Source organism: Dasypus novemcinctus, chromosome 5 (genome assembly GCF_030445035.2).
Source record: "Dasypus novemcinctus isolate mDasNov1 chromosome 5, mDasNov1.1.hap2, whole genome shotgun sequence".
Lineage (NCBI taxonomy): Eukaryota > Metazoa > Chordata > Mammalia > Cingulata > Dasypodidae > Dasypus > Dasypus novemcinctus.
In genome coordinates, this window is record NC_080677.1 from 132,205,579 (window position 1) to 132,233,417 (window position 27,839).

The window sequence follows — 27,839 nt, forward strand, 5'->3', positions numbered from 1 at the left end:
GTAAGAGACCTATTGAACATACATGTTCCTCATGTGACAAGAAATTGCTAATACATTTAAAGAGGCTCAAACACTATTTTCTGAAGCAGAAAATACATATTAATACCATGTCAACTATATACTTTGTGGTATGTACACACTCTTGTGTGTGGGTACACTAAAAGGGTGGATTAACATATTCTGAGTTTCAAATCTGTGTTCTTTTATCAGTTTGGGGACTTTTCTCCAAATACTACTATTAGCTGAAATTACATTCACAATTGTCTCTTTGGGAAAACTATATACAAATGCTCTTTCATATTTGGCCTACTAGGAAATTAAAAAACTGACACCTTAGCACAAGAATATCTGTGTGGCAATTTTTAATTAAATACTGAATAATGGAGAAGTATAGAGTTTAGAATCAAACCATTAAGTTGTTTTTTCTTTCTGATGATGATGGGATAAAAGGATACAAGAATTCATGGCCTCTTTTATTTAGGGAGAAATATCTAAGTAGAGAACTGCCTGAATTTTATTGAAGACGTGCTGAAATATGTTGTAGTTTTAAGAACTTCTTTAACAAAATGGTATATAGTAGCATTTATTTTCTTTGATTTGCAAAAACAAAACAAAAAAACCAAAAAAAAAAAACCCCAAAATCAAACTATACTCATATATACAGCATCAACATTTTCAGAGCACTTACATTAGGAAACTTTGTTTCTCTTCAACTGTATGACAATACTGTATATGCCACAATAAAATTTACAAAAACAATCGTCATCAGCAGTCATACAAACATCATGATTTTACATTTCCATACACAAGGAAAAATAGACATCTTTCCGGCACTTCATTTCCTTGACAACTTTTGCCTATTTACAGTACAGTACAGAGTAGGTTTCCACACATGCTTTTAGAAACTTTAACTTTAAAATCTAACAGTGACTATTTTAGAAGACATATCCTTTCCAGATCCAAACTTAAATAATGAGAAATTTGTCATTTAAAAATAATTAATATTTTATTAATGGATATGGTGACGTTTACCCACCAAAAGATGTGTAAAAAACTGCCATGAAAGTAAAAATAAATAAGCAGTTTTATTTTACACTGTAGTTCAGAACAAAACATTTGAACACAAAACTGCCAAAGTTTTAAAGTAATCATATTCAAATCACAACGTTTTGACAAACCTAATGAAAAGAAACTGATTTGGTAAAAGGTTCAAAGACTTTCACATTCAAACATGGTGTCACCTTACACAAATACATTCTCCAGCAATGATGGGCAATAGTGATGACATATTGCTGTATTCTGACATAAGGCACTATGATATGAATATGCCATACACTCGCCTTATGTCATATTGCCTGTTAAATACCAGTGAATTCTTTGAAATGAAAAATAATAAAAATTTCAGGACACAGTGTACTTTAATGACTTATAGCATTTGAAATCTTTTGGAAAAGGTCTGAAAAAAGCCTTAATGCAAGCCTGACTATTCAAGCACTTAAAATCATCTTTTTTTTTTTTTACTTAGTTTTGACATCACTGGAAAAAAAAATACCCATCACTAAACCCTGATATACATTCTTAACCATTTTACTCTCTTCTATTGCAGTCAGCGTTCATGAGGCAAACCATGACCCAGAAGCTTTGTTCAAGTTTTCCGACAAAGGCTTCCACATTCACAGCATCATTCCGCTTCAGTCTCCTTCTGTTTGGCACCTGTTGGCAGATGAAAAATAATTTCATGGTGATGTCAAAACATTTTGAAGACGTCTGTGTCCTATATAAGAAAAGCAGTGATTTGCCCTATCAGTACCCTGTAGGGCCTCAGGAGGATGCTCCAGAGGCTGCAGAAAGGGGGAGAAGGAGAGAAACGAGCAGCTCCACGCTCTCCAACCCCATTTACAATGAGAGCCGCTTGCTTTCAAGTCATGTTACGTATTGTAATTCCAAATACATAACATCTAATTTGGGGGAAAAAAGGATTCCATTACTAAACATTCAAAAAAATATATATGTATGTGTTTTTGTGAAGGTGCAAAGTATTTTGGCTGTACATACAAAAATGTAAAATAAAAGGCAGCATAACATGCTTCAGGATGATTGCACATAAAATATTTCAAAATGGACTAAGAGTACTACTTTTCTCATCACAGCAGATTTTCTCCTATGTTCTTGCCAGACACAAGACAACAAATCTTTGAAAGAGATTATCTATTAGAATAAGGGCCTAAACAAGTATAACTACTACCATTAGGTTGCTTACCCGTATTGGATGTATGTGTAGATACTTAGGTTTGTGTGTGGAAAACTTTTTGAAAAAGTGAAAGTATTACTGTATTGAATCAGTATCCTTAATGGAAACTGTGACCATTATCCAGTGGAAAGAATAACCCCTGGTACTTTTTATTTGCATAATAGTAGATAAAAGTGTCTCTGGTTCTCATAAAGCCATCTGCCCAACAATGCTTGTTCTGGACATAGCATCTAATAGAGCACAAATAGCTTTAACTCATGTTACTCATTTCATTCTCATAATATCTTAGGAAGGAGATAGGGCTTGCTAATTAGCCTGTTAATTCCATAGTTTTAAGAAACTGGGGCTAAATAAGGTTAAGTAACTTGCCTAAAACCAGACACCTTTTAGGTGGAATAAAGTGGGACTAGGACTAAGAATTTTGGACTTCCAGTTTGAGACTTCTACCATGCTATCTCTCATGAATGCATTAGCATATTAATTATCATTGATTCACTGGCCAACCTGGGTTTCTTGGTAGAGGGTCATGATGTCTGGAAAAAGGAGTATCTTTTTCCTGTAGGGTACCAAGTTGTGTACCTGTGGGAACGAGTCTTCCCACAGAAGAGGCTTTTTCTAATTTGAACAAAAATGCAAAATAGTTTTTGCCTGTTTAGAAAAACATAAATTTTATCACACTTTTGGATTATTTTGGCTTCCTTTGCTCAATATTATGTTTATGGGATTCACCCATTGTTCAGTATAGCGTTATTTGTTCCTTTCAGTGCTATATAGCACAGGCATACCTCAGAGACACTGCGCGTTTGGTTCCAGACCACTGTAATAAAGTCAGTCACACAAATTTTTTGGTTTCCCAGTGCATAAAACTGTTATGTTTACACTATACTATCGTCTGTTGAGTGTGCAATAGCATTATATCTTAAAAAAGAAACAACAAAAAACCCAATGTATATACCTTAATTTAAAAATACTGCTAAAAAAACACCAAACATTATCTTAGCTTTCAGAGTCATAATCGTTTTTTTTTTTTTTAAGATTTATTTATTTATTTTTTATTTAATTCCCCCCCCTCCCCTGGTTGCCTGTTCTCTGGGTCTATTTGCTGCATCTTGTTTCTTTGTCCGCTTCTGTTGTCTTCAGCGGCATGGGAAGTGTGTGCGGCGCCATTCCTGGGCAGGCTGCACTTTATTTTGCGCTGGGCAGCTCTCCTTACAGGGTGTACTCCTTGCGCGTGGGGCTCCCCTACACGGGGGACACCCCTGCGTGGCAGGGCACTCCTTGCGCACATCAGCACTGCGCATGGGCCAGCTCCACTCAGGTCAAGGAGGCCCGGGGTTTGAACCGCGGACCTCCCATGTGGTAGACGGACGCCCTAACCACTGGGCCAAGTCCGTTTCCCTCATAATCATTTTGTTGGTGGACAGTCTTGCCTCAAGCTTGATGGCTGCTGACTGATCAGGGTGGTGGTTGCTGAAGGTTGGGGTGACTGTGGCAATTTCTTAAAATAAGACAAGAATGAAATTTGCCATATTGATTGACTCTTCCTTTCACAAAAGATTTCTTGGTAGCATGGGAGCAGAACTTTTTTCAAAATTGGAGTCACTCCTCTCAAGTGCTGCTGCTGTGTTATCAACTAAGTTTATGGAATAGTCTAAAGCCTTTGTTGTCATTTCAACATCATTCACATCGTCTTCACCAAGAGCAGATTCCATCTCAAGAAACCATTTTCTTTGCTCATCCATAAGAAGTAATTCCTCATCCATTTAAGTTTTATCATGAAATTACAACAGTTCAGTCATATCTTCTGGCTCTACTTCTAAGCTGCATTCTCTTGCTATTTCTACCACATCTGCAGTTACTTCGTCCACTGAAGTCTTGAACCCCTCAGTCCTCCCTGAGGGTTGGAAGCAACTTCTTCCAAACTCCTATTAATGTTGCTATTTTCACTTTCTCCCATGAATCATTGAATGTTCTTCATGACATCTAGAATGGTGAGTCCTTTCCAGGTTTTCAGTAGACTTTGCCTGGATCCATCAAATGACTTGCTATCTATGTCAGCTATAGCCTTACAAAGTGTATTTCTTAAGTCATAAGACTGGAAAGTTGAAATGACTCCTTGTTCCATGGGCTACAGAATGGATGCTGTGTTAGCAGGCATGAAAACAAGAGTAAATCTCGCACATTTCCACCAGAGCTCTTGGGTGACCAGATGCGTTGTCAAGGAGCTGTCATATTTTGAAAGGAATCTTTTTTCTGAGCAGTAAGTCTCAACAGTGAGCTTAAAATATTTAGAAAACCATGTTGTAACCAGATATGCTGTTATCCAGGCTTTGTTGTTCCATTTATAAAGCACAGGCAGAGTAGATTTAGTATATATATTTTTAAAAGATTTATTTCTCTCCCCTTCCCCTCCCCCCACCCCAGTTGTCTGCTCTCTATTTGCTACGTGTTCTTCTTTGTCCGCTTCTGTTTTTGTCAGTGGCACGGGAATCTGTGTTTCTTTTTGTTGCATCATCTTGTTGCGTCAATTCTCCATGTGTGCGGCGCCATTCCTGGGCAGGCAGCACTTTCTTTCAAGCTGGGTGGCTCTCCTTATGGGGCGCACTCCTTGCTCGTGGGGCTCTCCTATGCGGGGACACCCCTGCATGGCACGGCACTCCTTGCACGCATCAGCACTGTGCATGGGCCAGATCCACACGAATCAAGGAGGCCTGGGGTTTGAACCGCTGGCCTCCCATGTGGTAGACGGATGCCCTAACCACTGGGCCAAGTCCGCTTCCTAGTACACGTCTTAAAGGCCCTAGGATTTTCAGAATGGTGAGCAAGCATTGGTTTCAACTTAAAGTCACCTAACAAGAGTCACCCTGTCTTTTGAAGCTTTGAAACCAGACATCGATGTCTCTCTCTCTAGCTGTGAAAGTCTTAGACGGCATTTTCTTCCAACAGAAGGCTGTTTTGTTGCCATTGCAAATCTGTGTTGTGTAGCCAATCTGGCTAACTTGCTGCAGCTTCTACATCAGCACTTGCTGCTTCACCTTGCACTTTTATGTTATGGTGACAGCTTCTTTCTTTAAGCCTCATGAACCACCTCTACTATCTTCAAACTTTTATACTTCCGCTTCCTCATTTATTTCCGCCTTCATAGAATTTGAAGAGAGTTAGGGCCTTGCTCTGGATTAGGCTTTGGTTAAGGGAATGTTGTGGCTGCTTTCATATCCTGTTTACACCACTAAAACTTGCTTCATATCACCAAAAAGGTGGTTTTACTTTCTCATCATTTGTGTGTTCCCTGGAGTAGCACTTTTATACTTTCCTTGTAGATCTTTTCCTTTGCATCCACAACTTGGATGTTTGGTCCAAAAGGCCTAGATTTTGGCCTATCCTGGCTTTTGAAATGCCTTTCTCATTAAACTTAATCATTTCTAGCTTTTGATATAAAGTGAGTCACATGTGACTCTTCCTTTCACTTGAACATTCAGAGGCATTTATAGGGCTGTTAATGGGCCTAATTTCAATATTGTGTCTAAGGCAATAGAGAGGCCTGAGGAGAGATGGGGAATGATGGGGAATGGCCCGTCGGTGGAGCAGTCAGAACACACACATTTATCAACTAAGTTCTCTATCTTATATGGGTGTGGTCCATGGTGCCCCCAAACAATAGTAAATCAAAGATCACTGACAAAAGATAACCATAACATAATAATAATGGAAAAGTTTGAAATATTGTGAGAATTACCAAAATGTGACAGAGACACAAAGTGAGCACATGGTGTTGGAAAAATGGCACCGACAGACCTGCTTGACGCAGGGCTGCCACAATTTGTAAAAAACGCACTGTGAAATGCAATAAAACCAGGTATGCCTGCAACTCTACAGAATAAACACAATTTATTCTTCTGCTGAGAGAGAGACTTGGGTTATATCCAGTTTTGGGTCATTAGAAATAATGTTATGAAAAATTTTGCATTCATTTAGTTATTTTATCAACATTTCACGATGTCTCAGGTGGTGCTGCTGCTGCTGATCGTACTGTGAAAAAAATCACTGCTCTATCAGAACCCCTGTCTTGGTATTCTCAACTAGTGAACGAGATTTGTTTCTTTCAGGCGGTGGGGATTCCTTTAAAGTAGGTATGTTTAGGCTATAGACTAACTATAAAACAGGCACTACTTATCTCTGCTTTCCAGTTCTCCGCTAGTTAATCCAACTAATATAGAATCCCTGACTTCTGAACAACAACAACAAAAATTACTGTGATATACATGTTTAGTTTTTAAATGCCAGGAGTTCAAAGTGCGTCTCACTTATCTTACTATCTCTGTATTAGGTCTCTGCAGTCCACCAAAGATGAGGTTGTATGTAACTGGGGTTGAGAGGAGTGGGAAAAAGAAGAAAGAATGAGAGGACTGGTGACTTTAAAACTTATTAAATCCACCTATTACTATTTATTTTATGACAGAGGAAAACCATCAATTGCTCTCCTTCCTCTGTCTCTCTGCATGCTTACTGTTTGAGATCCTGAGAGCTCGCTCAAAGTGAATTTGGCAGAAAATAAGTTTAGCTACTAACTGTGTTTGGCAGCAATGTAATTTCCATGTAATATTAATGGGAGAAAGTTGATGTTTAGGTTTTTTGTTTCATATACTCAAAACACTGGTTAAGTTTTTTGTTGTGTTTTTTTTTAAGGCTAGATGAAGGTTTCAATAGTTAAAACCTGAACGATTTCCCCTTCTATATTTTAAACTTATTTCCAAATAAAGCATAACTGAGAGACCTTAGGTTTTTAATAGAAAAGGTTTTGATGAATATGGCAATGAACTTAGATCATTTAGGCACTGCTGGGCATTGACATAAGCTCCTAAGTCAGAATACTTTCTATAAACTTTCCCCATATAAATAAAATTAAAAGCGTAAAACCAGAAAGAAAATTATCGAAACTGATTTACAAAATAATGCACAGAAAGCCTTGATTTCTAAGTGGAAAGTGTAGGAAACAACTTGCTGCACCCTATGTTCTACTGCCTATTGTTACTGTAAACTTCCGGTAAGGCTGGGCATCAACATTTATACCTGCTGGTGTGAGGATCAGGGCTTGGAGAATATCTGACAGGGAAATAATGCCCACAATACTATCAACTTCATTTACTACCACCAGCCGATGAACCTGCAAAAGAGAAAAGAGGCCACATAAAAGTTTAAATTAAAACAAACAAACGTTTAAAAGTGGATATTAGAGAAAGGGAAAAAACATTAGCCAGTCATGTACTATACAATGGATACATTCCACAAATAGGAAGAAAAATAGTATGTAGAACCATATATGTGTTAAAACGTAATGCTGATTTGCTTGAACTACTAAGAAAAATCAGCCCTGTGTCCTGCTGAGAAGTTTTCAAATTTCAAGATAGTAAGATATGAAAAATAGCATTCAACATGAAGTGCAATGTAAGCTACATTATTCCCTTAAATATAACAGGTTTTCCTTTTTAAAAGTTGTATCTCAGTTTCTAGTAACTGTAAGATGCCTGTTTTACATGGGAAAGATGTCCAAACAGCCACTGAAACGTAAATAATACTTACTGTTCTTAGAATATTTTGTCCTTTCTCTAATGAAATTCACATATTAATAATATTCAGAGGACAAATGAACTACCATAAAATTAAACAGATTGGATTAACCTCTATTTTCTACCCTAAAGTGTTTCAAAAACAAATGGATAGTGTTCCAAACAACCTAATCAAGAGGAAAGGCGGGAGAAAACATCACCTTTCTTCTGATTTTAAAGTTTTGGAGCTTTGGGACTGAGGCAGCATGGCGCAGTCAGGTCACCTTACAGTCCTCTCTTACACAGGGAACAGTCAGACAGGACACAAAATGGGGAAAACAGGAAAGAGATCAAAAGAAAGGGGGGATGTTTCATATTTTCTTCTTTCTCTAGTGATATTTTGTTTGGTGATGTTTTTGGCATCACAGCTTTCTTTAGGTTAAAAAATAATCCCTTTGTCATCTTTCTCATGTCAGTCAACATTTCCTTTAAAAATCTGTCTAAACAGCCTTAGTTTAGGTTCATTAATCCTGTAATATAACACAATTATTCATTAACTATAAGTTAAAATGATGGTTTACATCTAGGGTCAGAAACCAATTTATATTCCATACGAGACAAATTTTTTGTTAAATTTCAACAATGATAATGAAATAACTATCTTTAGAACCCATCTCACCCAGAGTATTAAGTAATTTTACCAGACAGGAAATGACTACAAAAAATATTTTCTTTTTATCTGTTGTTGAGTCTAACTTTATGTTCCTTGTCTGAGGTACCTAAAAGTTAGTACTATATTTTAGGCTATTTAAACAAAATGGAACCATTACTGACATTGTATATACTTCTCCTAACAAACTACATTAAAGCTAAAAAACTTGTTTTCATTCCCCAGTGAGGAATAATCAGGTAAAAAAATTATTTTAATTAGGAAAAAAGTCAAGATGGATACTTTTAGAAAACTGTTTTTTTTTTTCAAAGATTTATTTATTTATTTTATTTCTCTCCCCTTCCCCCCTGCCCCAGTTGTCTGTTCTCTGTGTCTATCTGCTGCATGTTCTTCTTTGTCAGCTTCTGTTGTTGTCAGCGGCACGGGAATCTGTGTTTCTTTTTGTTGTGTCATCTTGTTGTGTCAACTCTCCGTGTGTGTGGCGCCATTCCTGGGAAGGCTGCACTTTCTTTTGCGCTGGGTAGGCTCTCCTTACGGGGTGCACTCCTTGCGCGTGGGGCTCCCCTATGCAGGGACACCCCTGTGTGGCACGGCACTCCTTGTGCGCATCAGCACTGAGCATGGGCCAGTTGCACAAGGGTCAAGGAGGCCCGGGGTTTGAACCGCGGACCTCCCATATGGTAGATGGATGCCCTATCCATTGAGCCAAGTCAGCTTCCCAAGAAAACTGTTTAACTACATCTTTATTTTCCTGAATGACCTGTTTCATGTTACAATGAAAGTTCTACTGTTTACTAGATGAACGGACAAGCCAATTATTTTTCATTAAAAATATTTATTTTATGCATGCCATAATTTTAAAAAACTTTTTTTTTTAACCTATGAGTAACTCATGCTCAGAGAAAGCTCAGAAAACACAGAAAAGCACTAAGCACTTCCCATGTCAACTATCACCCAGGAACAGCCACTTGTTAAAACTTTGGTACATATCTTTCTAGCCTTTTCAGAATTATATCATATGTAGTATCTGGCCTTTTATCTTTGCAATATATTGTTAATGTTTTTCCACATCAACAAATATATTCTCCTATAACATGATTCCGTCATATGAATGTCCAAAGTCCTTATAAATAGTTACAGAGGCCTTACCCATTTCTGCTTATGATCTTCAAATGGCAAATAATTCTGAGGACATTAACAAAAAGTTAAGACATATTCCTAAGTCAGTTAAAATACTTTGGAAAACAAGTAGTGACTCCAGATTTTAAATGCATAGAGAAAATGAAACACATTAAAATCCATGAAAGTTGAAGCTGGGGGAGTTAATCTTGAAATACAGTAATAAAATGAGGGTTACTTGAACTCATAATAATGATGGCGTTTGAGAGGACAGCTGTGTTTTTGGTGCATCATACTACTTCAAATGTAACGTCCAGAAGCAAGGTAAAGTCTCCTTTTTAGGAGGGGGAAAAAAAAGAAGGAAGGAAGGAATCTAATAAAGCCACCTCACCTCAGCTCTTACTATTCTATCCACAATGGTCTCCAGTATTTCCAGCTTATTGCACTTCACAACACCTTCAAAATACTGTGAACGGTGCTGAAGGGCCTGGGTTACAGTGATATCTAGATTATTGTATGTTTTTTCAGCAGCAAGATTCTGTAATAAAATAACAGAATGTATTTTTACATCCTTTAACTTTAATTCACATTAATGATCAAAATTAGCAAGTTTAAGACAACCTAATTTTTATCTTTAGTATCAATCTATGACAACAGTTCTCTTTTTAGCTTATAACATGCCAATAATATTATTATTACTGTCAATTATAAAGATTTCACATTATATGGTATATCTTAGTCCTAAAACAAGTGTCTAATTTTGATTGTATTTTCTACCAAAGATGTTTTCCCCATTCTTACCCTGTTTTATACCCAGAATGACTAAACCCTGTCGACGGTGAACCTGCATTTGCCAAGGGTGAGAAGCACCAGGGGGTTAGGATGCCTGTACTGATGGACTCTCTCAGGGAGCCAGGCATTTGCTGGGGAGGCTTTGGGGTAACCCAGCACCAGCAACTCTGGAGGAGGAACAGGCCTGACAGAGCCCAGAGCTCCAGAATGCTTCTCAGGGTGCAGGTTTTAGAGGATCCCCCACTCAACCAAAATGCCAGGAAACCTACTTTGGTATCTATTATGTAAAACAGGACAGACGAACCAAAAAGGCCTAGTGCCAAAATGAATATTTAACGTAGGGGTCATTATTGTGAAAAAAACGGTATGGACATCCAGGGCTACCAAAATAGCAATTCCCTTTCTTAGAAACAGTATAAAACTCTAAGGAAGAACTTTTAAAATGAATGGGAAAAATCATAAGCCTAGTAGATTTAAACCAGACATTCTTTCCTAACTCTACTTTAAAAACTTTGCTGCCTTCTTTAAAGCAGTAGTTCCCATAGAGCAATGGGATGCCTATGACAAGGGATTCATGGTACGTGCTCTAAGCACACACTGCCTACAGGGTGAATGAATAAAGCCTCCTACATAGAAATATGACTGTTTTAAATATATACACATGCAGTAAAGACAGGATACAATACCATTATATTGAAAAGACAAAGAATTACAAAATGCTCCTAATATATATTATTTTTAATTTTTAAAAAACATTTCTCATATCTTTTAACAATTAAATTTTATTGATACATACATATATTTAAAGATACATAGATTACACAAAATGTTACATTAAAAAATTTAAGAGGTTCCCATATACCCTATTCCCTATAGCCCCCGCTCCTCCCACATCAACAACAACTTTTGTTAGTGTGGTACTAATATATTATTATAAAAGTAATGATGCTAAATCAATGAATATTAAAAGTACAATTACTATGAAAAGTCTATGGAATTCTGAGAAGATCCTAGGATTAAAAAATGTCAGAAAATTATTAAATTAGAGAAAAAGAGAAAAACACAAGAACAATTAATGAATGTGATTCAAAATGCATTCTGGGTGACAGGTTCAACAAAATTAAAAATACTTACAATTACATCAAATTTGGAATAAATATCTACAACTTTTCCTAAAAATGGAAATATGTGTTAGAAACAAAATATAAGTCATTTAAGATCAGTCTTCAACAAGATAATTACTAGGAATTAAACATTAAAAAATGAAATGAATGTATCTAGTTTTAAATGGACATGAAATCGTATCTTACTGGAAGATGAAAAAAAGCCAGGTATTTATTATCCTGAATGCTCTTTAGCACTAAATTTATTCAACATTTCCCCCACTTATTTGATATGCTAGGTCATTTAAAAATAATTTTACCCTAATGAGATAAACAATTGTTTCTGTTAACTGGTATGGCCAACACACAAACCTGACTCATCCACAACAGGCAAAGCTGATATTCGTCTTTCTACAAATATATTCAAGGCTTTAATGATAGGAGTGTCTGGATGTATAAAGGCAATGTTGTGGTATGTTCCTATTCCAAGCTCATCCAGGTTCTGCTTCATGAAGGCAGGCTTTGGCATATCAGACATCTAAACAGGAAGATAAATGCAAATGTTCTAGAACCAAGATACACCTTTTTAATGTCCAAATATTTCAAGATTTGCATGAAAACTATGGACAAGCAAATTAAAAGTTAGTCTTTTCTAACAACCCATCTGGATGTCTGATTAATATGAAAAAGTTACATATAAGAATTGGATCTTTTGTTCAAAGCAGTTTATATCTCTATTTGATATTTAATTTTTAAATAAAATATTAAGAAGCACTAATTTTTTCCAACATTTTTTCTTCTCTTCACTAAAATAGTAAATAAAAAAATAAAAATAGTGAAGAGGTCTATTTGGGAAATTAAGACTTGTAAGCCACCAAAAACCCTCTATTCTTAATTATTTACAATAAACTCCTGGTCCTGTCAGCATTAAATAACATTTATTAAGAACTCACACATTTCATAATCTACTAGTCAAAGCATCTGATGGTGGCTGTTCTGAGCTGCTGCTAAGCTAGTCCTCATACCATCCCACTTCTATGTCCTGAATTCTCCTTTGAGGACTCCAACCTTGTCTACTAGGAACAAAGAACAAGCAAGCTGAACAGAATTAAAAGAACCTTTAGAAATTAACTTTTCTTTTCATGGGCTGTTTTAAAGGAGGAGGGAGAAGTCAAAAGAAAAAAGTCTAGGACCATGTTTGACTATAACAAAATAAGGTCTACGGTTTCAAAAATCCACCTTTTATAAAGGGTATAGTTGATTCCATCCTCCTGGTGTACCTTATAATTATCAGGAAAAGATGAACAATTAGAAGAAACAAAATGTTCAAGTCAAAGAGTTCATCAATATTCAAAGCATGAGAATCCTAGAAATTTAGAGAAAAAAAAAAAGACCTATTAGGCCATCTAGTCCATCTCGATATAGGAAAATTCCCTGTTCTATGCTATATGCTTAGGATAATTTCCAAATATCTGGACAGAGAATACTACCTTAGAAAATTATCTCATAACTCAGTAAAAATCAGGTTTTGAAATTTATTTAAAATTCTACATTTTTATCTGAAAACCTTTAGCTGAATATTCTAGTAGGGGGAGTCTAACTACCATATTGGCCCAAATATAAGGCAACAGAGACAGAGGCAACTTCCCCTACTTATTATAGAAGAGAAAAATCTAAAGTAGGTTTGCAAAAGGACGATTTCAAACTTTACTTTTTATTTTTTAATAGCACAACAGTAGAAACGGTACCAGTCTTGGAGTTGCACAGATCTCCTGGGTGTGACATCTACCACTTAAGAGCTGTGTGACTTTGGGCCTGTTTTTTAACCCTTCTGGGCCAGGTGCCTCATGTGCACAAAGAAGATAAAAATGCCTACCTCACAAGGCTATGGGGGAGAGAGCACCACAAGGCTGCACACAGAATGTTTGTTCAGATGCTGGCTCTACCACCTACCAGCTCTGTAACCTTGGCAAAGTGACTTAACCTTTCAGTTTCATCACCTATAAAATAGGATTAATAAAAATACCTACCTGATAGGGCAGTAATAAGAATTAGATGTGTCATGTAAAGTGCCCGAGGCATGGTAAACACTTGTATCTAGCTCTCATGATTAATGTTATTATTTTTAAGATTATTTATTCCCCCCCCCCCGTTGTCTGTTCTCTGCATCCATACACTTGTGCCACCTCAGCTCCCTGTTCTGCTATGTCTCTTATTGTCTCTCTTCTGTGTCTCTTTTTTGTTGCGTCATCTTGTGTCAGCTCTCTGCACTGGCTGGCACTCCTGCGCAGGGCGGCACTCCTGCGCAGGGCGGCACTCCTGCAAGGGGCAGCACTTCGTGTGGGTCAGCTTGCTGTGTGGGCCAGCCTGCCTTCACCAGGAGGCCCCGGGCATTGAACCCTGGACCTCCTATATGGTAGACGGGAGCCCAATTGCTTGAGCCACATCCACTTCCCGATTAACGTTGTTTTAAAAGTACTATTCTGAGGACTAAGCAGGCTGAAGGCCTGGTACGTGGTGGGCCCTCTATACATGGCACTCCCTCACCCTCTTTCCTATTAAACCTCCACAATGCGACTAAATTCACAGCACATGCCACGAGACAAGAGGTCAAGTCTGACATAGAATACCGATGCCTCCCTAATTCTTTTTCCCTAGATTGTCTCATTAATAAAATTCCTGTTTTGTAAATTATTCCTCTCGTTCTGAGCTTCTTTCTTAGCTTTTATTTAAACATAAAAAATGCTATTTTACATACTTAAACTATTAAAATACAGGATTGATTTACTTGTCAAAGTATTTCTCTCAATCAGTAAACTTGATGCTTCTGTAAGACAAAAGGGACCCTTTAAGGCAGTGTTGCAGGAAGAGGTGCTTGGGCTCCATCTCATCATACACAGTGGTATTTTATTACCTTATTTTAAGCCATGGAGAAGGAAAAGGGAAAGCTAATTTGAAGATTTTTGTCTACTAAATTATTTTTTAAAAAGTGACTATTCAGATGACCTCTTCTGAACCATTAGGAAGGCTTTGTAATGGTTCTCTACGATCGGTTACTTACAACCTTGAATTCAGCACATGTAGGTAAAAGGGAAAAATAAAACCTCTCTTGTGAAACTCCCTGTTCATTCTGAGCCTCTTTCAATACAATATGGCTAACCAAAAGGTCTAAGTTTTGGACAATTGTGAATCCATCTCCTTTCAGAGCAACTGAGAAACCTACAGATAATACAGCCCTAATTTGGACCAACATGGTATTCTCTTGTCAAAATTTTGTTTGCTTTGGGTTTTTCCATCACAGCTGTAATTGATAAGATAATCTTGGGGACAGTATATTTTGAATGTGTATTTCCAAAACCACAAAACTAATAAAGCATTCTAGGGCAAATTTTGCTATAAATATTGGCTCGATTTATTTTGTATTACAGTTCTTTAATTAGATTGACTTGCAAATTGCTTTATTTCTCTTATTTTAGATGATAAAATATTTTAATTTAAGTAGAGAATTCCAAGCATTTCTATTATTTAGATACTTGCACCTCGGGCGATTGATTGCTTTTTAACTGGAATCAACTTTGAGAATGTATGACTGAAATAGCAAGTTGAGAAACTGAAGTTTAGAAATGGAGTCCTCAAAACTAACACTTTCTTCTATTGAGGGTAAAGGAGCCAATTTACTTGGAGTAAATTAAAGTAAATGCAACTATGTGTTTAGAAACACTAAGAACTACTTACAAAAAGCTGGAGAAACTTGAGGATTCTTTTGTGGGTAAGTATATAAAGTGCATTCCCACTGATAGGGTCAATAACTGGCAATCTGTGGATTTTATTTTTGATCAACGAATATACAGCATCGAAGAGGCTGTGGGAAAAGCCATTAAAGTTGTTAGAAGGCTTTAAAGAAAAATCAGAAAACTTTTGGACCACCCCTGCTTTAAATGCATTTCCAGAATTTTATATTACAATAATAAAATAAAAAATAATAAAAATAATTAAAACAATGTTTTGGAAAATTTTTAAATTGGAGATCTCAGCAAAGTTTTTAATTTTTCACCATCGATGTTAATAAATCTCAAAGTTTCAATCTACAGATCTCTAGGAGAGCAGTTTTTCATTAGCACCTTTAATGATTTTATTTGAAATATGACAGAATCTATATATGAAGTTGTGTACTAAGTTCTAGTGCTAAGAAACTAAGTACTAATGAAAGCTAACAGACTAATATTAGCAACAGAGGAAAAGCTGTAGCAGTAGCTTGGTGTGCCAAAGATCTCAGCTCTGACTCTGTAAAGGCCCCACCAGTAAGTTCTGGAGTGTTGGCACTGCTGCTCTATTCTGTCTGTCCGATGACTGCCAAGAAGAAGATCTGGTGGTTATGTACTGTTGTTGGGACTTGCAAATTGAAAAATTATAAAAATAAATATTTTATCTTTTCTATATAGTGGTCTAGAGTTTTAAAAAAATGCTTTCATACATATGGAAATGTACTTGGAACCATTTCAGAAGGCTTGGATCAGAAAGTATAGGCCAAGACTATGGATAAGGCTACTCATTCCTGTCACCACCTCTGAACCCATGTCTAGTATCTACTGATTTTTAAACTTCAGTGGGTATCAGAATCTCCAGGGAGTTGTGCAAATGCATATTCCTGGGTTCTACCCTCTAAAGATGGATTTAATAGACTGGGAGTTGGTAAAGCCCCCAAATCTGCAATTTTAACAAGCTCCCTGGATTGACTGATTCTGCTGCAGGTGATCTGGACTTTCAAAGCTGTACAGTACGACCATCTTCCTAGTGCATTACCAACCTTGTGGACCAATGAGCACTGCTATTTCCAATGTCTCTCAATTTACTGAATTTAGTATTTAGAATCAAGGAAGGCTGCTGACCCTTATCTAGCTTTAAAAATATAGTTTTGTGTTTGTCTGTCTCTATTATGGTAATAAAAGAGACCTGAATAAAAAGAAACAAATCTGAATGAATAAATCAAAATTTTAAAAGGAAAAAAATTACAAGTTTACCTTGCATCTGGAGATATATTCACTAAAGGCTTAAATGTTTCTTGTAAATAAAGCTCTGTATTTATGGAAAGAAAATAAGTAGTTAGTAACATTATCTGCTATTTGCAACTAATACATAAAGTATCTTTCAATTTACAAGTATTAATTAGAAGGAGTAAAAACCCAAATCAAAGAAATTTAATTTACACAAAACAGTTGTGTTGATTATAGTTATGGCTACTTTAAACAACTTCCAAGCTGTTTTCAGGATACTGCCTTTGTGGGAAAATTAAATATTTCAAAAAACGGGAGAGGATGTAGCTCAAGTGGTTGAGCACCTGCCTCCCATTCATAAGGTGCGAGGTTTGACCCCTCAAAACTCCTAATCAAAACAAACAAATGAAAAAACCAACTCTCACAGGGGAGCAGATGTAGCTCAGTAGTTGAGCGCCTGCTTCCCATGTGCAAGGCACTGGGTTCAATCTCTGGTATCTCTAAAAACAAACCAAAACAACTCCAATATTACCATAGATGTTTATAAAAATCAGAAGAAAAATCAGGAAATCTGATGAAAGAATAATACCAGCAGAGGTCACTAGAATTCTATCAAATTAATATTAGCCTCAAGAAATGAAGCATTTCTAAAATACTTTAAAATTTAATTTTCATTAAGTTAAAAGATCAGTTAAAATATGCTTTATTCTTTAAATGTTCTTGTTTAATTATACTGAACGAATGCTCAAAATCAAATGCATTGTAGGAATCTTCCCAGTATTTAGAAATTAAATACTGGAATTTTATTTAATTTGCTTTAAAGAGGTTTCTATATAGAAAGTATTCAAGAATATCCAGGCATTATTATTACTATCAAATATCATGTAATATCAAAATGTAAATATACTTAAACCTTAGTCTAACAGAATTTGATAAGAAGAATCTATCTTGATGTTAACGTACATAATCATTTCATAATAGGCAGTATTAAGATATATATTACAACATGTTGACTTAATAATTGGCTTTGTTTGATAAACCATAAAAAAATCAAATACCACTTAACGAAACTTCTAAATCACATAGACTTAAAAGGGACCTTTGGTACTTTAGAGAACTCTAATGGATATTTAGATTTTACAACCAGTCACAAAGGTTACTTATAATATCAGGTATATTGTGGGATGTGCAAAGCTAAACTCAATTTCAAATTCAAAATTTCTCTTCAACTGGTCCCTTCATTTCTATCCAGGTTTCTCCTTGAATACACTGCAAAGGCTCCTCCATTTCAGTCAGACGGGTTTTCTCACGACCCCATTTCCAGCGTTTTATCTGTGATATTCCTACTGACATGTCTTTTATCCCAAGCTCCACCAATCTACCAGTGAGGCCTCACTGACAAACACCATCTTCACAATCAGAAAATTAGAATTTATAAAATGGTTCCATTTCAGGAAAGGGTATTGTGATAATAAATGGTGAATTTTAATGTTACAAACAAAAGTGACTTTTAAGTTATTTTCATGTTATTTGATACAATTCATCTAGTTTGAAGTTCTGTATCTCCATAACTTGTAAAGAAATAATCATTGATTTAAATAAGAGCTGATTTTTGTTTTTGTTAAAGTCAGGCATTCCTTTGGCTCATTTTGTGTACAAAGGCTCATTCTTGAGGGTGATAATACCAGAATGGCTGTTCCAATGAGGGGTGGGGGGGGGGTGGGCAGAGACTTCGGCACTGGGTAGCTCATTCATCTTTATGTTACCAGCCCTAGTATGCTATAGAGGGGGGTCTACAAATGTGTGTTAAATAAAATGGATAATAATTATAGTAGTGTGGCATAATATGAAAAATGAAGATAGAAATAAATAGAAAATGTTTTAATTAACATAGCTTATTAAGCAGAGAGAAAGAGATTTGAAAGATTGAAACATATTTTATATAGTATAAACATTTTTTCCCTGATGTTAAAAGACTTTTAAAAATCCAACAACAGTGCTTACCCCTCCATGTTTCAATCTTGTGTTCTTCTAATTCATAAATCTGTACCTACAAAAAAGGAACATTCTTATTGACAAATGTTAATATGTTTGTTTACAATATAAAAAAGACTTATTTTATAACTATGGCTAAGTTATATAAAAAGCAAGAGAAAGAAATATGATCACAGATTGCAAGACTCTATGTTAAGAAATCAATTCTCCCCCAATTCATCACATTCCCAATAATACCAGTAGTATTTATATATATATCAAGAAGGGTGTGGCTTTGACATAGAGATAGACAAATAGAAAAATGCAATAGAATAGAGTCCAGCAACTTATACAGTTGACTGATTCTCTACAAAGTCACAAAAACAACAAAATGAAGAAAAGGTCTTTTCAATAAATGGTGCTGGTATAATCATCTTTCTTGGCAGACAACACGATTATATACATACAAATCCTAACAAATCTGAAATTGCTGGAAGTAATAAGAATTTTGCAGGACAAAAGGTGATAAAAATCAACTGTTTCTTATGCTAATGACAAATACTTGGAAAATTAAATAAAACACATCTTTTATTTACCATAGCATTTTTCTGTTCACTTGTATTAGTAGTAATAAAGAAATCAGACATGTCATTCAAAATAAATACAGAATGCTGAGTCTTTGATAAAACTTCCTTCAAAGAGTTGTCTTATTAAGAAATTCATTTTTCCATTTTATGTAGAAATTTAATTTTGGGCAATACTGACCATTACACATGAAAAAAAAAGTATTAATTGAACTGACTTTTACCTATTAGATATCCAAAATAGTAACAGGTAAAGGAACAAAGTATGCAATTTTGCCCCTCCTAATCCTTCCCCCGACACACAAAAAAAACTAGCAGAATCACAAAAATATAGGATTAAGTAAAGGACAGAAGCGCTTTTCAAACTGTGCTCTTACAAAACAACAATGTTCTCAATTTGGACCAGAGAATTCTGCCATTAAAATTTGCCAATAGAGGGACAGATGTTGGACATTGTATGTCCCACCATGGCCCACTGGATAGACTGGGGGAGAGTGTAAACTACAGTGTAAACCACTATCCATGTGGTGCAGCACTGCTCCAAAATGTATTTACCAAATGCAACGAATGTGCCATGATAATGAAAGAGGCTGTTGATGTTGGAGGAGTGGGGTGAGGGGGGTGCGGGCTATATGGGGACCTCATATTTTCTGAATGTAACATTTAAAAAAAATAAAGAAGGGAAAAAATTTGCCAATAGCAGTCTATTTCTACTTGGCAGAAAAATGTCAAAAGTGCAATTTCTTCAATTTTACTTTTTTTTTTAATAACCACAAAATATCTATATAATTCTTGTTGTATAGTTGCGTTAAACTATATCTACATCAAAAGACCTATAAATTGAAAGCCCTAGGATAGCCTTATCTCAGGAGTGAGGTCATTACTGAGGTTAGTCATCTGGAGAAGGGTCTGGTGGAGGGAGGACCTCAGCCACTCACAGGTCTGCGGCAAACCTCAACCCCAGACATGCCCATAATGTGCTTACAGGTCAATTACCATACATTTAGAGCACTTACAGAACATCTAGGTAATAAATAATCATGGAGAATTTCACCCAAAGAATTACGAGAGCTGAACAAAGAAGCTATTTCCTTTTATTTTCCCTGAGACTACCTTCTTCAAGCTTTAAATACATGATTGACTTAGAGGAAAGCTAGTGATTTCCTAGGTTTAGTAGTTTTCTACTCAAGTTCTCTGCACATTATATGTATTTGGAAAGTCAGTCACTGCCACCATCCCTGTACTAAAACAAAACAAAACAAAACAAAATGACCCTGCAAGAATATTTTTTGTCTTTATTTTTTTAATATTACATTAAAAAAATGAGGTCCCCATATACCCCCAAGAATCTTAAAATATACACATACCCCCCTCCCTGATACTTATACACAGACATACACAGCTCTAATTACTGACATAAGGATTGCTGGCACTTACCATGGGTGATTTATAGTATCTATGTAGTATGTTTATGAAATCTGTAATTGTTAGCATTCCTGCAACAAAAAATTATAACTTAAAAATAAAACTATGAAAACTTAAAAGAAAAATTTCAAATGACAATCAAACCTGGAATATTTATTAGAAAAACTTTTCAAGTATAAACTTTGAAGACAGTATTCACAACTCAATACATTATTTAAAACTATAAATCTGTTAATTATCTATACCAAACCAGATGAAAAAGTATAGCAGGAATTAAATCTGATAGTAAGTACAATGGAATTAACTGTAATATTTGGCAAATGTACAAGAGAAAATCTACTGATTGTTACAAAATATTACAACAGACTTGGGTTATATGTAAATTCTTTAAAATAGTTTATGATAAGAGAAAGTATTCAATATGTTTTAGAAAAATGACACTTTTCAGGGCAACTGGATTGTTTCCAGTCAGTCACAATTTACTAAGTGCCCATTAGGTGCTAAACTCTAGGACTACAGAGATGAAAACGACAGGATCTTTTGATAACCTAGAGTGGGAGACTGACATAAACGGGTAATTTCAAAATAATGTTAGGAATACCATCAGAGAAAACATCCATTGTCTACTATGACTTAAAACCTGAGAAGTAATAGAGTTTATATAGTTTCAGTTGCATGACATTTTAAATAGGAAAAATCATTCAGGAAAGGTAACAATCATGCTTATTATCTTTTTCATTTGCCTGTCAAAAAGGTGCATACCAAAGAGATGAGAAATGATATGCCGTAGGTGGTATAGAGCATACACCGCTTTTAGGCTGGCACCTTGAATGAAGGCTTTGTGCTTTCACGGTCTTGCCCCCCTGCTCACCCTGCTTACCTACAAAACTTTGTTTTTTACTCTCCCACAGTGGCGCTGCTCGAACACCATTGGCTACCAAGGCAAAGAAGGCCTTTTTAACCTGAAGAAAAATAAGAGAAACAAAACATACTTTTGAAGTCCACGTATCAGGAAGAAAATACTTTCAACTCTGATCTTATCTGCTATTTTCAACTTCAAGTTTTGTAAATTTGAAAAGATAAGAAATAACAATGTATTAATATTAGCAAAATCCTTTTGTAGTTTACCTATGGCCAAATAAGGATTAGAGATTATTTTTCAAAATTAAAACAATGCAATTAACTTCAAAATATTTTTCTTATTGTATCTAAAGACTCTTGTATACATATTTTATATAACTAAAACATATAAAAATTAAGCTTCAGAATCTGATTTCTCCTATACAAGGTCAATAGTTCATTTGTAAACACCAAAGTTATATCAAATGACTTGAAATGAAAATTTGTTTTTAATATGTTCAATAACGAAACAAATAAGCATACTTTATTTTCCTGGTCAAGAAAGAAAAGGTATAAAAAGAGATTCACTTGCACTTTTATATCTTTGGCAGACACAAACACAGTCTGTATTATGTGTCAGGCATTGTTCAGAGTATATTCACATATGGTATCTCATTTTACCCTCATGACAAATATAGTTTGGGATCCATACCAGATGAAAGAGGAACTGTACATGATGAAATTTTTTTTTAAAATTTATTTCTCGCCCTCCCCCCTTGTTGTTTGTACTTGCTGTCTGCTCACTCTGTTCATTTGTTATGTGTTCTTCTGTGTTTGCTTGTCTTCTCTTCAGGTGGCACTGGCAACTGATCCTGGGACCTTCAGAGTGGGAGAGAGGCGCTTAATCACTTGCGCCACCTCAGCTCCCTGGCCTGCAGTGTCTCTATCTCTCCTCTGTCTCTTTCTGTTGTGTCATCTTGCCGTGCCAGCTCTCCGCACTGGCCAGCACTCTGCACCAGCCAGCACTTCTGTGCAGGCCAGCTCATCACATGGGCCAGCGTGTCTTTACCAGGTGGCCTTGGGAATTGAACCCTGGACCTCCTATATGGTAGACGAGAGCCTAATCGCTTGAGCCACATCTGCTTTCCCATGATGAATTCGTAATAACTCAAAGTTCAGTGCTTAAAATCATCCTCTAAATATAGATAATAAGCAAATAATTTTATTAATAACCAAGGAACTGTAAAGTAAAGTTAAGAGTATTTTTAAAGCTATTAATTTAGTCAATATTTTAAAGTTATAGTTCCTAATGCATGCAGTTATAAAACTATTGATGGCACATAAAATAATAAAATATATTTTGGGAAGATTGTACCTTGTAACAAGAATCACTCAAATATTCAATACTTTTTTTGCACAAGCTTTTTTTCTGTTGAATTATTTTTTCATGCTAAATATTTAAGAGTGGGATTCATGAATCAAATGTGTTTAATGAGTATTTCTAATATTGAAAACTGGAAAATTATCCATCCCCAACAAAAGAAAATTTGTTAAATACTGGCATATCAAATGCCAATTAAAATAGTACCATTATAAAGACTATAGTGAAGTTAGGGAAAAAAGTTTTATGGCAGTGAAAAACGAAGACTATAAAATCATACATTATGATAAGTACATAAAACGTGTGTTTAAATGGAAAGGACCAAAGAGGAAATAAGGAAAAAATTAAATTCTGCTCTATTAAGGGGATAGGACTATAAAAAGTATATTTCTCTTAAAAACACATTTATGTTGTTTTGTAGTTGGGGTTTTTTTTTTTTTTTTTTAGGAGTTACTGGGAATTGGAACGCGTGACCTCCTTCATGGGAAGCAGGAGTTCAACCACTAAGGTACACCAGCTCCCTGGTGGGTTTTTTTTTTTTAACTAAGAAAGAAACTGATACTCTTCTTACCCACAATATTCCAAAATCCCTTGTTAGCCTAATAACAAAAACAAATAGCTAACAACAACAGCAAAGGGTAAGAATTACAGGAATTTAAAGTATCAAATTGGACTCTAGGATTAATAATTTGGTGCCTGTTTAAAGAAATTTAGGAGAGAAGTACTTTAAACACCTGATAGCTTGTTTTTCTAAACTGGTTAGAGTAGGATGGGAGTGGGGGTATCTGTGAAAACCACAAATTGCCTTTATTTTTCCAAAATGACCAAGTAAGCCCAGAAAACTAGGATTAAAATAATACACTGGGATCACTCATGGCACTCTAAGTGACCAAAGCTCTTGTAAAGTTATTCTGGAAACTTAGGAGTCTGGCCATGATGAAATAGTGTAAAACAACTATACAATTGCACAAAAACTAGGAAACACTATTTGCAAGTATTGGAGAACAACCAACACAAACAGGATTCAAGAAGCTGCAATTCCTGAGAGAAGACATAACATATGACTTGCGCTCCACATTCATTTTGGTTTTTTTTCTGAGGGTGTTTTCTTAACCATCTTCAAATAGATGAATTTCAACAGAAAACTGGAATCTTCCAAAAATAACAAATGGACATTCTGAAACTGAAAACTATTTTATCTAATTTTAGTGAACATTTTTACGTTATAGAATTTCACCAAATTTCAAGGTTAAAAAAAATGACACCATTATAAGGAAGAGTTTAATTGTAACAAATAAAATGAAGACTGTTCTGTTAGGAACAGAAAAAAAAATTCTGCTTCCCCACAATAACTTCTCTGATAAATCTGCTACCTACAAGCTCTTTAAACATAAGCATTCTAAATGATGGAAGGCCACTGAATGAGTCCCAAGGTCACAATGAACAAATCAAAAAGGAAGTGATTGCATAGCATTAATTCTTTTCCAGTACAGTGTTTTATTGCAGGAAATAATACCATACATAAGCCAATAATACAGACATTAGAAACTGATAATGTGTGCTGAATGAAGTTAATTCTGAGAGGAAACAGACTGCTGATACTAAATAGGTCAACAGCAAGATAGACAGGAAAAAACCAGTGAGGCAGCAGTTTACTGGCAAAGAGAATGTTAAGAATTAAATATGTAAGGTGTTAGCACTTCTGCAAGAGAAAAATAAAACAACAAAACACTAAGGGGAATAATTTGAATCAAGTAAAATGCCATCTTACTTCTTTTTAATGAGCAAAGTTCCTAGAAATAGCTAAACTTTTAGTTTTCCACACAGACTGTGTACTTGTATATAACCATTCCACTATTTCATTTCTCAAATTCCAATAATAAACAAAACATCCTGCTTTGTTTTTCTGATCTCATCAAGTATAAATGCTTTATTGGTACAAAGCTTTATTGATAGTGGGACATATCCTGAGCTGCTTACTAGCTATGTGATGTTAGCTAAGTTATTAAACCTCTCTTTCGGTCTAACTATTCTTGGTTACAAAACGGTACTCACAAATAATGTTTTCCTCACAGGCTTACTGTGTGGATTAAATGTGTTTGTATGTGAAAATGTTCAGCAGAGTACTGAGCACTTGAAAGCCAAAAAGAATAAAATTTCCATACCACACTGGCCAAACCAGAATCTGACAGAGAAAGATTTACTATTTTAATTTTATCCATACAAACTGTTGATGCATTCACACATTATGGAGGAAACCATTAATTCCATCCTTCAAAGACCTAATGTAATATTATAAAATGGACAAGATATACTCACAGTGCCTTAAAGAAGAATGTTTGAAAATGTCCTAGCTCAGTAATTCTGCCCATTGCTTCTTGTGGTTTTGCTTCACCTTCTTCAAAATAATAAAGCCTTTTAAAACTTTAAAAAAAAAAACTTATGCAAGTAGTTGTTTGTGGGACAATTTAATATCACACTGGGAAAATTCTTCATAATTACAGAAGGCAGATGGTGTTACCAATTACCCAATATGCAGGATGAGAAAAAGAACTGGCACAACTTATTTTAATTTGGAGAAAAAAGTTCCTCGGAGTCTTGAGTACCTTTGAAAATTTCTTTCTTTTCAAATGACAGGCAATTTGCTCAAACTGTTGTCAATTTTAAGTTTTATATTTTAATATGATTTTCAAACAAATAAAATGATGATCAGATAATTAAAGATGGAAAAATAAAATTTAAATATGGAAATTATTTTTTAAAAATAGGAAGTTGACCTCAGTTGCTCTAAGACATTCTGGCAATCTAATGCCAAGGACATCTGTGATTCAAAAAATGGGAATCTGGTTCCCCTGATATACTTCACTGCTTTCTATACAGTTTTACTAGAGTTTTAGTAATTAAAGTGATAGTGGGTCTTTTAAAATTAATGCCGATGAAATGCTAAAGCTCTTAAAAAATACCTAATTTGACTTCCTTCTAAATTTTTATATCAAAGCTTGTCAAACGGATTTAACGACACCTGATGGCAGCTTACCCCTGCCTGTGGTAGCTTTCTACTGCATGAAGGAAGAACACCACCTCCTAAGTACGGTCTTCAAGACCCGCCACAACCCAGCTCTAGCCTTACCTCTACTGCTAACACAGTTTCCTTATTCCTTTTTTTACCTTGTGTCATAATGTTCCTTCTACCTCAAATGAACTTGGGTACTTTCAACTCTTATCTACACAAATTTACTACATCTTTAACTTCTAATTCTACAACAAAATCTACTCATGGACACCAATAAAGAAAATACGGTGTCTAAAAAACGGGAGCCCCACAGTGGAGGCAGTTCTCAGAATAACCAAATGGAAGTCTTAAGGCAACAGCTATCCAGCAGGTCCACTAGTAACTAGTGTAGAGTAGAGCAGGAAGATAAAGAAACTCAAAAGGAGTGTTTCCAAATGGAAATGAAAACCTATCTGACAAGTTTGACTGTAGGGAAAATTCTATTAAGAACCACTGGAGACTGTGAAAAGCCTTAGTTGTTCAAAGAAAATGAAAAAAGAATTCTAAACTTCAGGAATAACAAAGTGGACAAAAAGGGAAATGTAATCATAGTATACCATTTGGCTCAGCAGTGAATCATCCTGACATACAGTCAAACTAATGAAAGCATACAACATATGGAATTAACCATAAATTGAGATAAAATTACCCTGGGAAAATAAAGAGAAGAAAGAAGAGATGCAAGGAGGAAAATCATGTACCAAAGCCGAAGTTAAAAATGTCCTAAATTAATGAACTGAAGTAATATGTAAGTAAATGCCAGATTTAACAACTAAACTGGTTGCTTCTGGGGAATACAACAAGGGAATAAGGAACAGAGATAAGAAATTGATGCTTCTAAAAATTATTTTTATTATGGTTGACACAAAAATATAAATTTTCCCATTTTAACCACTTTGAAATATACAATTTAATGGTATCAATTATATTCACAATATTAAAAATGTATCTGTTTCTACTGTAAGCTTTTTTGGTACCACTTGACATTTAAAACCATAGCTATTTTGAAAAAATTATCAATTAATAATCTGCCTTATATTATATTCTTCAGTATATGTATACTCCCTAACGCAAGCTCCTTGAGGGCAGGGCCAGGCCTTACCATTCTCAAAACCCTCACAGTTCTTAGCACAGTGCTTTGGCCATAGTTGTATTCTTTCCTGGAATACTATCACTTCCTTTGTTCTGGATACATCTACTTATTAATTGGTCATAAGCATAATTTAGCTTATTGAAAGATATTCTGGATTGCAATTATTCTATCAAACAACATACTAGCTATCCCTCCTAGTTTCAAGTCATCTGCAAATTAGATGATGCATGAACAATATCAATATTCAAGGAGAGAGTGGATATGGCTCAAGCAGTTGGGCACCTGCCTCCCACATGGGAGGCCCTGGGTTTGATTCCTGGCGCTTCCTAAAGATAAGCGGACACTGCAACAAGCAGATGTGGCCATGGCAATGAGCAGATGCTATAACCAGCAGGGAGAAGTGGCTCAAGCGTTTGGGTACCCACTTCCCACATAGGAGGTCCTGGATTTGGTTTCCGGTGCTTCCTAAAGATGAGTAGACAATGAGCAGACAGATGAGGAAGACATCTCGGGGTGGGGGTGGGGGGAAGGAGTAAAAAAAATAAAACAGCTATTAAAAAGTATCAATATTCAAGTTAATGATCAAAATGTTGAGCAGCACTGAGTGAAAGAATCCTACGGCATACCACTAGTTTCTTTATAGCTTGGGGTCCCCAGGAAGCAGAGCCTGACATAAAGGCTTACTTATTCAGGAATGTGACCGCAGGAGTAGGAGTGCAGGACAGAAGGAACGAAACAGGCTAGGAGAGTAAGGCAGTATTAGGAAGTGCTACTGAGTAGGCCACAAGTATGGGTAGACTAATGCTTGATTCCACTGGGATCTTCTGAGGACTGTCCCCGCTGAGGCTGATGGGTAGAACATTTACCCACTGGCTTCTGTTCTCCACTAGGTAAGGAAGCTGGGGGGATTGTGTGGGCCTAGGGTGAGGTGCTGTCCCACTGGGCCTGCATGAAGCAAGAAGTGGTTAGAATGAGAAGTGGTACACAGAGGATTTAAAAATGGCCCACAACAGAG

At 35.7% G+C, this 27,839-nt stretch overlaps 1 protein-coding gene across 10 annotated transcripts in view; it reads right to left on the minus strand.

The window, feature by feature from the left end:
• Positions 1–567: 567 nt before the first annotated feature.
• Positions 568–27,839, minus strand: part of PRKAG2 (protein kinase AMP-activated non-catalytic subunit gamma 2) — a 353,035-nt gene continuing 325,763 nt past the window's right edge. For 8 of the 10 annotated variants that reach the window (XM_004476298.5, XM_012518717.4, XM_058298014.1 and 5 more), the window contains 10 exons: positions 21,339–21,420; positions 20,471–20,529; positions 18,480–18,525; positions 16,503–16,557; positions 15,217–15,343; positions 11,854–12,019; positions 11,513–11,550; positions 9,978–10,124; positions 7,322–7,415; positions 568–1,713 (listed from right to left, as the gene is read on the minus strand). In XM_004476298.5, coding sequence (XP_004476355.1) covers positions 1,682–1,713; positions 7,322–7,415; positions 9,978–10,124; positions 11,513–11,550; positions 11,854–12,019; positions 15,217–15,343; positions 16,503–16,557; positions 18,480–18,525; positions 20,471–20,529; positions 21,339–21,420 — 846 coding nt within the window. In that variant the 3' untranslated portion in view covers positions 568–1,681. Of the gene's footprint in view, positions 1,714–7,321; positions 7,416–9,977; positions 10,125–11,512; positions 11,551–11,853; positions 12,020–12,720; positions 12,848–15,216; positions 15,344–16,502; positions 16,558–18,479; positions 18,526–20,470; positions 20,530–21,338; positions 21,421–27,839 lie in introns of all 10 variants that reach the window. The other 2 variants (XR_011648897.1, XR_011648896.1) reach the window with 1 other exon arrangement.